Here is a 12,975-nt window from a genome sequence, read left to right on the forward strand (position 1 = left end):
CGAGGCTGCAAACACTGGAGGGACCTGTGCCACAGGCTTTGCAAGGATCCCCTTCCAGATCCAAGCAGTCAGACAACCAGACACAATAAGGCTAAGTTCCTGGTGCCTTTGACCTGTAACTTTGTAGCTAACTGATGCAAGCCCCAAATTCTCTCCTTCAAGGAAAGGGGAACAACATCCCCCCAACTCCCTGCTGTTTGCTAGACCCTGGGTTCTGTCAGGAGTAGTGAGAAGGAAACTGGAATCATGGTGGCTCACACCTATCTGTTGAGCTGTCACAAATGCCAGCAGTACATGGAGTACAGCAACCTCAGCGAATCCTCTCACAGACCAGAAACTGCCCTAGAGGGCCTGCTTTTGTTCCCTTTTCATTTTTTTCTGAACATAGCAATTTTTTTCTTCCAAATTTTTATTAACAACTTCCATGATTATAAAAAATACCCCATGGTAATACTCTCCCTCCCCCCACTTTCCCCTTTGAAACGCCATTCTACATCATATCCCCTCCCCCTCTCAATCAGTCTCTCTATTAATTTTGATGTCATGATCTTTTCCTCCTCTTATGATGGTCTTGTGCAGGTAGTGTCAGGCATGGTGAGGTCATGGATATCCAGGCCATTTTGTGCCTGGAGGGAGCATGAACATAGCAATTTTTAATTTTACACAGTATTCTGGATACAAATATAATACCACTAGGTGAGGAGTGCTTTTACCTCAGAAACCTATGATAGCACGGGTAGATTAGTCACATTTCAGTCAGTGCTGACCAGAAGCTAATGCAATTTCTTTTAGGCTAAGATTTTCAGTGAACTTATACAACTAATCTTCCATGTAAAATAGACCAAGTTAGCATGTTTTAAGGTAATCTGTCCTCATGTAATGGCAAATTGGGGTAAGTCAGACAAGGAGAGTCCTTACAAAGACTAAACATCCTTTTCTTTCAGGCCACCTTAAATTTTGTTTTGCTTGTATGTATTTCCATTAACATTCAAAAACAAATTTAGGCAAGTTTCAGCTTAAGAATCCTGCCAACTATGCTTACTAAAGTTTCTATGCAATTCATACTTCAGGACAACCCAAAGATGATACTTAACTGGTTACAACAGTAAGATGTAAAACTCTTTTTTTTTTTTTGCCTTTTTAAATGCATCTAATATAAGGAAATAATAGTACAAATATTGTGGTACTGAAAGAATCCAAATTTCTCAAGGTGTTAATTTTTATAAACAGTTCTTCAATTAAAATAAAACAGTATCTTGATACATGGATGTTCTATTAAGCAATATCTAAAAAAATTATAAACCAAGTAACATAACATTTCCAATGTTTACAAAGAAGGAACCTGTACAATTCCTGTAATAAAATGTATCCTGGTATACAATTATGAGCTCTGTAAAAATGTATGTTTTCTAAAATTTGGGTGATTAGGGAGGCACATACAGGTTTCCAATTCCTAAAAAGAATACTTGCAGTAAGCCATTTTATGACTTAATCTATGCACTGACATTTTTGTTCCTCTGGAAAAGAAAAAGGAAATTCATTAACATTTTAATTTATTTTAATGTAAAAATATACATGTGAATATTTAACTTCTTGAGTGACCAGTCATACAAACATGATCTAATGAGAAAAGTCTAATTTGTTTTAGAATAGTAGACATGTAATGTATGCTCAATTAGGATTAAACTCAAGAGAAATGTCACAGAATTTATCCTTCAATTCTAAGTTAGCCATTATGGCCTGTCCTCAAACATAATCAAGATCCTTTCTCTAATAAAATCAATCATGGAAACGTTGTATGTTTAAATTTATCAACAAAATAAAACAGCCATTTCAGACTACTAACTTGGATGTTTTCTATCACACACACACACCAAAATGAAGAACTTTATTGCAATACAAAAGGATAATCAGTAATTTAAGTATTTCTTTATAATACAACCAATCTGTACAATTTGCCATTTCAAAATTGCCTGAAATGATTAGGAATTGTACTTATTTTGAAAAAACAAAAAAACCCTTTCCTCTTCATAAAACCCTGAGGTGGAAGGTTATCAATGTAATAAAACTACAACCACAATTCTTATTTCTGTATGAAATTGTATTAAGTTTTTTTTTTTTTAAATTATATAGAGGACACAATGTCTGTAATGCTGGAATGTAGAGGCATGGATACTTTTGACATACCTCTCAGCCTGAGCATGCAGGTGCAGCCACAGCAATGGCTGATGCTACCTGGATGGATAATCCAGACGACCCCTGGCCAAGTGATCTCAGTCACGCTAACATTTCTTACAGTATTCCCTCAACTTTATAATCTAGCTTCTAGTCTTTTGGACAATATTCGGCCTGAGCAAAGCCTTTCTGATAATTAGCCATCACAGGGTTAATAGTGACCTAAAGATTAAAATTGTATTGACCTTGGCTTATTACCTTGCTAGGAAGCCACAACAGAAACTGCTTCAACAAATTAAGAAAGAGGTTTAATGCAATGTTTGTAGCTATAAGGCCTGGAGTGACCACCCCACTACACACACTCAGTCGACCTTGACACCAGCCTCATAAATAGCAAGGATGTTGTAACTCAGATGACATCTTGAACTTGTGGAATGTTCTTCAGTGGGCTTGGCCTGACAGGAAAGGCCTTCATCACAAATTAAGCTCATGGCTACTTTTGCTGAAATGACACCTTGCATGAGGACGAAAACATTCACAGAAGATGGATTATCCCATGGCTTCCTGCTGGTATTGGGCATGAGCTCAAGCAATTTGTTGATGCAAAAAGACAGACCTTGGATAAATGTGGATCCCCTATGTTTCTGTATCTTAAGGAGTTGAGAGTGGATGGCCAAGGAGCTTCTGCCCCAATGAATTTTCCAAATTCATGTAAGGCTGCTAATACTAGGGGAAAGCAGACCCGACTTTCCATTACTGCCATTAAACTATCCAAGCCAATCAAGCGAAGATTCTTGGATTATTGTGATACTGAATGCCCAAAGGTTGTGTCCCATGTTACAGAGGACATAAACCTTTTAAAGGTTTCTTCAGAATCTTCTACTGTTGACACGGGAGGCATCTACTTTTGGCAACATAATTAGAAAAAAAAATTGTAAAGAAATGTGGTTAATTTGTAAAACTGCTTGTAGAGTTTTTCAAACTATTTCCAGACAACCTTAGTCAACAGGGCCTAAAATGGCCCTAGTCATGTCCTAGGAATACTATCAGTGTCGAGATGAGCGCCATTTCCATGTCTACTGCTGTCCCTTCTGTTATCATAGTCATGGCTCCAGCCGTCATGATTTCTGTCTTCATAGAAGAAATCATCTCTGCCTCCTCTGTAGTGATGGTCAGACCCATGACCAGTGTAACGCTGCTCACTCAGGGCTATGGTGCCTACCGCTAGGTAGGGGTGAGAATTCTGTTTGGGTTTATGCAGTGATGACGGTGTATCTTGGCACCACTGGGAGCTTGAAGACTGGTTGAAAGTATGGTTATGTGACTGAGCTGATGGTGAAAATCCCGACTGATCCACACGTGGAGAGCCAAATTTCCTACCATATGACATCTGTCTCAAAACACTGTTCATCACTGCTTGTCTCTGATAATTTTCCCGAGAAGAGAATGACCTCTGACTTATCTGTGATGATGGAGTCATATTATCCACAGTCCTTTCATACCTGCTAGGAGATGTGGTGGTAGGGCTTGAATTTCCAACATGATGCTGGGGACATGATAAACCAACATCCTGAGATGTATGACTACTTCCGGATCTAAACTGAATGGGCCTCCCAAAAAGCTTGATTCCATTTAGTAGATTCATTGCATAAGGAACAGATACTTCATGTTTGAAATTCACAAATGCAAACTGCTTTAGTTTACCATCTTTATCTTTTGGAATTTTCACACTTATTCGTCCCGCGCGCCCCGACGTCACCACGTCAACGTCCGTCACGCTCGCTCTCCCAGGATGCGGGGCGCGGGGCCTGACTCAAGATGTAAAACTTTTTTTTTTTTTTTTTTTTTTTGGTTTTTTGATTTTTCAAGGTAGGGTCTCACTATAGCCCAGGCTGACCTGGAATTCACTATGGAGTCTCAGGGTGGCCTCGAACTCATGGCAATCCTCCTACCTCTGCCTCCCCAGTGCTTGGATTAAAGGCGTGTGCCACCACGCCCCGATAAGATGTAAAACTTTTTAAAAGTTTTCTAGTCCCTTAAAATTCAGTAGGGCCACAGGCATTAACTGGAAGTAGCATGTATTAAATGGTAATTGTAAAAAAGTCTTAATCAAAGATGATAATGATAAAATATATAGGCTCTCATACACAATCTTTCTAAATTTCCACCCTGTAAAAAATGATTACAGTGTCTTTCAGGCTTGCTATATGATCCATATAATTAAAAAGAAACCAACAAGAAATTCAACATTTCAGCAAGCTAGAACTATCTACTGTAAGCACATAGTGAAATTCTGGAAAACATACTACTATATTTTGAGAAAACACTAATGGTAAGCATGTGTTGAAGGCAGCTTATAAATGAAATACTACATGTCATATCATTATGCATGCAACTTATCAAAAGACTATTTTTCCAAGAATAACATCACACTAAACACTACATAATTAATACTAAAAGCTTCTGTTCACATGTTCGGTCTGCCTCCAAAGCAGCACACGCCTCTTAGACACTGTCTTGTTATCATATGCCCATTGTAGTCTCACAAATTTTTGTTTGAGCAGGTTAATATAGTCACTCAACTATTAAACAAATTTAATGTGTTTCAGGGAACAAGTTTCATAATCAGTGAAGTAACATTAACTTCTCCTAACAGAAGGGGAAACTCATATGTGGGAATAGTTGCAAGCCCAGAAAAATACTTCTATAGGAACAGACTATGAAGTCAGTAATAAACTTAAATGTGAATTTGTTCCCATTTTTTGTTCCCATTTTCAGATGATGAAACTGAAGCTCAAAAGAAGGCATGGGACTGGAGAGATGGCCCAATGGTTAAAGACACTTGCTTGCAAAGCCTAACGGCCTGGGTTCAATTCCCCAGTACCCACGTAAAGCCAGATGCAGAAAGTAACACATATGTCTGGAGTTTGTTTGTAGTGGCAAGAGGCCATGGTGTGCCATTCTCTCTCGCATTGCAAATAAATAATAAAATTTTTTTTAAAAATTCTTTTTCTTTTTTTGTTTTTTTGAGGTAGGGTCTCACTCTAGCCCAGGCTGACCTGAAATTCACTATGGAGTCTCAGGGTGGCCTCGAACTCACGGTGATTCTCCTACCTCTGCCTCCTAAGTGTTGGTATTAAAGCATATACCACCATTCCTGGCTTTAATAAATAAATTTTTTTTGAGGTAGGGTTTCACTCTAGCCCAGGCTAACGTGGAATTCAATATGGAGTCTTAGAGTGGCCTTGAACTCATTGCAATTCTCCTACCTCTGCCTCCCAAGTGCTGGGAATAAAGGCATGTGCCACCACGCCCAGCTAAATAATTTTTTTAAAAGATGGAATGATATGGTTAGATCCAATAGCTGGGATTTGAATCTGGGTTGGGGAAGGAGGTGACTTCTGAAATTTAATTTAAGTTTTTATACAGGGTCTTGATGTGTAGTCTTGTTTGGCTTGGGACTGATTATGTAGACCAGACTGGCCTTGAACTCACAGTAATGTAATTCTCATGCCTCAGCCTTCAGAATGCTGAACTTACAGGTATATGCCACCACACCTAGCTGTTTGGGGGGCTTCTAAAGCAGCTTCTAACCGGTCATGGTGGTACACGCCTTTAATCTCAGCACTTGGGAGGCAGAGGTAGGAGGATCACTGTGAGGTCGAGGCCATCCTGAGACTACATAGCGAGTTCCAGGTCAGCCTGTACCACAGTGAGACCCTACCTCAAGAAAACCAATAATAAGGGCTGGAGAGATGGCTTAGCGGTTAAGCACTTGCCTATGAAGCCTAAGGACACCGGTTCGAGGCTCGATTCCCCAGGACCCACGTTAGCTAGATGCACAAGGGGGCGCACGCGTCTGGAGTTCCTTTGCAGTGGCTGGAAGCCCTGGCACGCACGTACTCTCTCTCTCTCGCTGTCTGTCGCTCTCAAATAAATAAATAAATAATTTTTTTTAAAATTTATTTATTTATTTATTTGAGAGCGACAGACACAGAGAGAAAGACAGATAGAGGGAGAGAGAGAGAATGGGCGCGCCAGGGCCTCCAGCCTCTGCAAACGAACTCCAGACGCGTGCGCCCCCTTGTGCATCTGGCTAACGTGGGACCTGGGGAACCGAGCCTCGAACCGGGGTCCTTAGGCTTCACAGGCAAGCGCTTAACCGCTAAGCCATCTCTCCAGCCCAAATAAATAATTTTTAAAAACCAATAATAATAAAAATAAACAAATAAATAAAGCAGCTTCTACAATGTCCGATAGCCTTTCCCAGCATGGAGAACAAGCCCTAACTCTGCCACCCTTCACTAGAGCAGGGTGAGTCAGAGACTCTATTCTTGGCCACTTCTCTCCCTTTCTCTGCCTCCAGGGCTCCTCCCCTCCCTGGATCTATCCGTGAGCCACAGCAAATACTCATGCTCCCACTTACTGGGCCCCTGCTCCAACCCAGTCCTGAGAGATGGAGAGATAATGGCCCCCTGCTCTGTGACCTGGGACACCTTCCCCTCAGAGCTGAGCACCTGATACCAGGGTCACAGTACTCAGGAAGGAGGACCTTGGCTCCGAACTCAGCAATTCTAGAGCTATTTGCCCAGGTAGCAGGTGACCAGGGGACGGTGGCCCCAGAGCAGACTAGATCATTCCACCATGTAGACACCAGTTGTGAGTGCCTGGACAGAGGAGTGAGCTGTGCCGTGGGGCACATGGCCACCTCAGTCACTGCACTAATTATGATTACAGTAACAAGAGTGACCTTGGCCGTTCTCCAGTGTCCCCACAGGGAAACAGACCTAGTTTTTGATTGATCGATTGATTGTTGTATCATGAGACTAACTCTCTCATAGCCAAAGTTGGGCTTCAACTGGCTGTGTAGTTGAACTGCCAATCCTTCTGCTTCCACCACCCAAACTGCTGGCTTTATGAACATTCAGTTTTATATAGTGCTGGAGGCTGAACCCAGGGCCTAGTGAATGCAAGACAGCACTTTAGCCACTGACTTATCTCCCAGGCCCATGATTTTTGTTTTGTTTTGTTTTGGTTTGGTTTGGTTTTTTCTTCACTGTAAGGTCTCACTGTTGCCCAGGCAGACTTGGAATTCACTACATAGTCTCAGGCTGGCCTCAAACTTATAGCGATCCTCATCCTCCTGCCTCCCAAGTGCGGGGTTTAAGGTGTGAGCCACATGTCCAGCCTCCCTGTTTTGGAGGCAGGGTTGCATGTAGTCCAAGATAGCCCCCAACTCACCCCACATAGCTGAGAACGATCTTGAATTTTCCTCCTGCCCTCCACCTCGCAAGTGCTGACAGTACAGGCCTGTGCCAACACACATGACTTTCCCAAATGAGTCTTCTTTCTTTCTTTCTTTCTTTCTTTCTTTCTTTCTTTCTTTCTTTCTTTCTTTCTTTCTTTCTTTCTTTCTTTTTTTTTGTTTGTTTTTTGAGGCTCATTCTGGCCCAGGCTGACCTAGAATTCACTATGTAGTCTCAGGGTGGCCTCCAACTCATGGCAATCCTCCTACCTCTGCCTCCTGAGTGGTCATATTAAAGTCCTTCGCCAATACGCCCCACTAAGCTTCTGTTTTAAAAAAAAAAATATATATATATATATATAATAAAATATATATATAAAATATATAACTTATATACATATACAATATATATATTATATATAAATATATATATATGTATATATTTTTTAATTTATGCTTGTGTTATGGACGTCAGGGTTTCTTGCTGCCACCACAAACGAACACCCGGGCCCAGGCTGTTAGGCTTTGCAAGTAAGTGCCTTTAACTGGGGAGCCATCTCCCCAGTCCCCCAATCCCAGTAAGCCAAAGCGGCAAGCCGAGAACTGATGTAGTCTGCGCCTTTAAGAGCGGAGGAGGGGTGGGGTTAGTCTTCGTGGGCGTGGCTGGGGCGTGGTCAGAGAGGGGAAGTTAGTGTGCCGGCGTGTATGGGCGTGGGCGTGGCCTGGACAAGAGAGCCAGTCGCGGGCCGCGGTGTGGGCGTGGCCTGGGCGGGGAAGCCGGCGCGGGGCGTGGCCGGAGCGTGGGCGTGGCCGGCTGCGCCGAACTTCGGGAGTGCCAGCTGCTGCGGGCGTGACCCCGGGCTCGGCAGCTCTGGGGCGGAGGGTTGCGGGCCGGAGCTGCAGGACCGTGAGGCCCCGGCGATAGGAGGCTCAGGTTCGGGGATCCGGGCCGGCTGGAGGTAAGACGCGCCTCCCCACCGGGCACACGCTGCGACAGGACCCCATCACCCCAACTTCCACTTCTCAACCCCTGGCCCGATTGGGTACCCGAGCCTAGACAGCGCTGCCTGTTTCCGGTCCTCATCTGCGGACTTAGCGCTTGGCCCTGGCCCCGCGATTCACGAGGCGCGCAATCAAAGCTAATTTGGAAGTAAGGAAAAGAAGCAGTGCCAGTGGAGGGAGGAGTCGAGGCACAAGCACATGTTGGGGACCCTCGGGCTGTGGTCGTCTGGAATGTCCCCTGGCCAGCGTTTGTGTCCATTTTCGAGACCAGGACTCCGAGGCAACGAGTCCTCCCCCGGGCTGCACAGATAATAAACCGCCCAGTCGGAACTGAGAGGCCTGCGTGTTTTTCCATTCCAAGCCCGTGCCAAGAGGAGCAGCAAGAACAGAGAGAGAACTTTGTCAGGTTAACAGGTGAGGAAGCTGCCATCTGCACTCTCCTGCCCCCTTCTCTTTCTCTTGGGTCTCTCCTCTCCTCCCTTGGGCCACCAGAACATTGAGAAATTGAGAATGCTTATACAAAGAATCACCCCCCAAAATGCCCAAAACATTTTATGTACTTTGTTTTTCCTGATTGCAAAAATAAGAGACTCACAAACATCTCTGTAAGCCCAAAGCAGGAAGTGATTTGCCAGTTGTTTTCTTTTTACAATTATTCATTTTCTTTTCTATTTTTATTTTTTGCCTTGAAAAAAAAAATGAAGCCCTTTTCCCCTCCGGCCTAGGGGGAAGTGGCAGGTGGAGGGGGTTCTGAAGCCCCACCCATTCCTGCTGCCCACAGGCTGTTGGCTTTGAGCAATTCACTCTGCAATGGGCCTTGATTTCCCCATTCAGAGAGCTGTGTGACTTGGGGCAGGTTGCAGAAGTTCTCTGAGCCCCACCCTCCTCAGTAAAAGCTAGAAGGCATAGTGCCCTGCCTCTCCTGAGGCTGCCACCAGGGAGGCGTGGTGCCCGCGCTGACAGTGAGGAGCCTGCCTCAGTTTGCCCAAGTGGGGATTAAATGAGATACTCCGGAAAGTGCCAGGCTCACTCTTGTAAGACCTTGTAAGTCGGAGCACCTGTCTTAACCTTTCCTTTCCGCACCCGGTTCCGGTCATTCTGACCTCCTTGCTCTTCCGGGAACACAATTTGCTCCTGGAGCAGGGCCTTTTTTCTTAGGGCGTGATGCACTGGCTTCTTAGACTGGTAGCCACAAGCCAAGTCCACCTCAGAAGTGTGTTTTCCAAGCCAGACTTGGTGGCGCACCCCTTTTAATCCCAGTACTCGGGGAGCAGAGGTAGGAGGAGCACCATGAGTTCGAGGCCACTCTGAGACTACATTGTTAATTCTAGGTTAGCCTGGGCTTCTGTGAGACCCGACCTCAAAAAAAAAAAAAAAAAAAAATGGAGGACTGGGGATGTAATTCATTGGTAAGAGTGCCTCGTATGCACGAAGTTTTGGGTTTGAGCTCAATTCTGTAAAGAAGGAAGGAGGGAGGGAGGGAAGGAGAGGTGTTTGTCTTTGTTCTGGGGCTCACACTTCCCACGTTGGTCCCCTCAGCTGGCCCAGAGGCACTGGCAACTGAAGCTCCTTTTAGATGTCACATTCTGAGACCAAGTGTGGAGGGACGGGTCTCAGGGAGAAACCCCAATGCACAGGGCTCGATTACCTAAGGAAACCCCCTTGAAAATGGGTGTTTCTCTGTGGGTTTTCCTTGGGGGAGGTGCAGAAAGCTCTTTGGGTCCCTCTTCCTTAGACCTGGGATCTTCAGTGACACTGCCCCTTCCTCCCATCCCACCTGCAGGCACCAGAGCTACCAGCCTTCGCAACTGAAGCTCAGAAGGGAAGTGAGGGTTCCACAAGGGGCCAATGGCTGGCAGGTGGCTGAGTGGGCACTGGACACTTGGCAGGTGTCTCTGATGGTGGAGACAGCACCCAGTGCCAGGGACTCATCCACTGGAGTCCATGTTAACACCCAGTTTCCAGCCCCAGGTGTGACCCCCATGGCAGACGTGAGTACCCAGAGTTGGGTGGGATGTGTTTGTTCAATTGACAAGCATTTATTAAGAATCTACTGGAAGCTGAGCGTGAGGGCACATGCCTTTAATCTCAGAACTCAGGAGGGTCGCTGAGAGTTCAAGGGCCAGAGGACTCTGCAAACAGGCGGTGACGTGGGGGAGGGGGAGCAGGTCCAGCTGCTTCAGCTGGTTATCAGGCTGAGTTCTCTGAAGACATTTTCAGTGGTGAGAGCCTGAGACATGGCTCCACACTCACCTTCAGCAGACTTTGGGAACTCAAGCTAAGCCTGGGGTTTATGGCTTCAATACAGGAAAGGAGTCTGGGAAAAACACATAAGAAGCAGAGTTGATGATAATTTTTTGGGGTGTGTGGGTGTTGCAGGGTCTCATCCAAGCCCAGGCTGAGCTGAAAATCACTCTGTAGCCCAGTTTGGCCTCTTCAGAATGATCCTACCTCGGCCTCTGGAGTGCTGTGGTAAAAAATGTGGTGACAGAGTTGATCAATGACATTTTGTTAATATATTTTTAAAAATATTTTGTTATTTATTTATTTATTTGAGAGAAAGAGGCAGAGAGAGAAATAAAGAATGAGTGTACAGGGCCGCCAGCCACCAGACACATGTACCACCTTGTACATCTGGATTAAGTGGGTTCTGGGGAATCAAACCTGAGTCCTTTGGCTTTGGGCTTTGACAGGTGAACACCCCTTACCTGCTAAGCCATCTCTCCAGCACTGTTCCCCCCCTCACCAAGGTAGTCTCTCATTCTAGCCCACGCTGATGGAGCAGTCACTCTTGTTGTTCCAGGCTGGCCTTGAACTCACAGTGATACTCCTACCTCTGCCTCCCGAGTGCTGGGATTAAAGGTGTGTGCCACCAGGCCCAGCTTATTTTATTTTTTTAATTAAAATATTTTATTTATTTGGGAGAGTGAGAATGGCTCTCCTGCCACTGCAAACAAACTATAGATGCGTGTGTCACTGGGCATTTGGCTTTACATGGGGACTGGAGAATTGAATCTGGGCCAGTAGGCTTTGCAAGCAAGGACCTTTAACAACTGAGATATCTTCTCAGCCCTAAAGAGTATAGGGTGTGATGCACTGTGATTTAAAGAAACTTTTAAGCCAGGCTTGGTGGCACACACATTTAGTTCCAGCACTTGGGAGGCAGAGGTAGGAGGATCTCTGTGAGTTTGAGGCCGCCCTGAGATTACGTAGTGAATTTCAGGTCAGCCTTGGCTAGAGTGAGACCCTACCTCAAAAAAAAAAAAAAAAGCTGGATGTGGTGGCACACACCTTTAATCCCAGTACTTGGGAGGCAGAGGTAGGATCACCATGAGTTTGAGGCCACCCTGAGACTACATAGTGAATTCCAGGTCAGCCTGAGCTAGAGTGAGACCCTACCTTAAAAAAAAAAAAAGAGAGAGAGAGAGAGAGATTTTAAATACTTTATTTACCTATTTGACAGAGAGAGATACAGAAAGAAGCAGACAGAGTGAGTGTGGGCATGCCAGGACCTTTTGCAAACTACAGATGAACTCCAGACACATGTTCCCACTTTGTGTATATTGTTTTACATGAGCATTGGGGAATCGAACCTGGAGTGTCAAGCTTTGCAAGCAAGTGCCTTTAACCACTAAGCTCTCTCTCCAGCCCCTAAAGAGATTAAAAAAAATTTTTTTTATTTATTTGTAAGCAGAGAGAGAACAGAGAGAGGGGAAGGGAGGAGGGGAGAGAGAGAGAATGAATGGGCATGCCAGGTCTTCCAGCCCCTGAAAATGAACTCCAGATACATGGGCCACATTGTGCATCTGGCTTATGTGGGTACTGGGGAGTTGAACCCAGATCATTGGACATTTTTTTCTTTTCAATTTTTTAATTAACAATTTCTATGATTGTAAACAATATCCCATGATAATGCCCTCCCCCAACTTTCCCCTTTGAAACTCTACTCTCCATCATATCCCCCCTCAATCAGTCTTTTATGTTGATATCTTGATCTTTTCCTCCTATTATGATGGTCTTGTGTAGGTAGTGTCAGGCACTGTGAGGTAATGGATATCCAGGCCATTTTGTGTCTGCGGGGAGCACGTTGTAAGGAGTCTTACCCTTCCTTTGGCTCTTACATTCTTTTCGCCACCTCTTTCGCATTGGACTCTGAGCCTTGGAAGGTATGATAGAGATATTGCAGTGCTAAACATTCCTGTCACTTCTTCCCAGCACCATGATGCCTTCTGAGTCATCCCAAGGTCACTGCCATCTGAAAAGAGAAGGTTCTCTACCAAAAGTGAGAGTAGCATTAATATATGGGTATGAACATTAAGAGAAGTACTTACTGGGCAGTTTGATAAGCATAGTATATACATTCAGCCAGACAGCAGCAGACGTTACACCCCTAGGGCTCATGACTACTCCTGTTATAGGTTTTCAGTAGTAGGGATGTATTCCCTCCCATGGAGCGGGACTCCAGTCCAATTAGAGGGCAGTTGGTTTCCACCATGACAGACATGCCACTATTGCACCCATTGGCTCATTTGGCCTAGCTGGCAAAATACAAG

At 44.7% G+C, this 12,975-nt stretch overlaps 1 protein-coding gene and 1 pseudogene across 3 annotated transcripts in view; one reads left to right on the plus strand and one right to left on the minus strand.

The window, feature by feature from the left end:
* Positions 1-3,221: 3,221 nt before the first annotated feature.
* On the minus strand, positions 3,222-3,890 carry LOC101599027 (annotated as a pseudogene).
* Positions 3,891-8,268: 4,378 nt separating this feature from the next.
* Slc8b1 (solute carrier family 8 member B1) overlaps positions 8,269-12,975 on the plus strand; it is a 34,982-nt gene continuing 30,275 nt past the window's right edge. For 2 of the 3 annotated variants that reach the window (XM_045132972.1, XM_045132974.1), the window contains exons 1-2: positions 8,276-8,836; positions 10,206-10,413. In XM_045132972.1, coding sequence (XP_044988907.1) covers positions 10,321-10,413 — 93 coding nt within the window. In that variant the 5' untranslated portion in view covers positions 8,276-8,836; positions 10,206-10,320. Of the gene's footprint in view, positions 8,837-10,205; positions 10,414-12,975 lie in introns of all 3 variants that reach the window. The other variant, XM_045132973.1, reaches the window with a different exon arrangement.

The sequence above is a fragment of the Jaculus jaculus genome, chromosome 13 (assembly GCF_020740685.1).
Source record: "Jaculus jaculus isolate mJacJac1 chromosome 13, mJacJac1.mat.Y.cur, whole genome shotgun sequence".
Classification (NCBI taxonomy): domain Eukaryota; kingdom Metazoa; phylum Chordata; class Mammalia; order Rodentia; family Dipodidae; genus Jaculus; species Jaculus jaculus.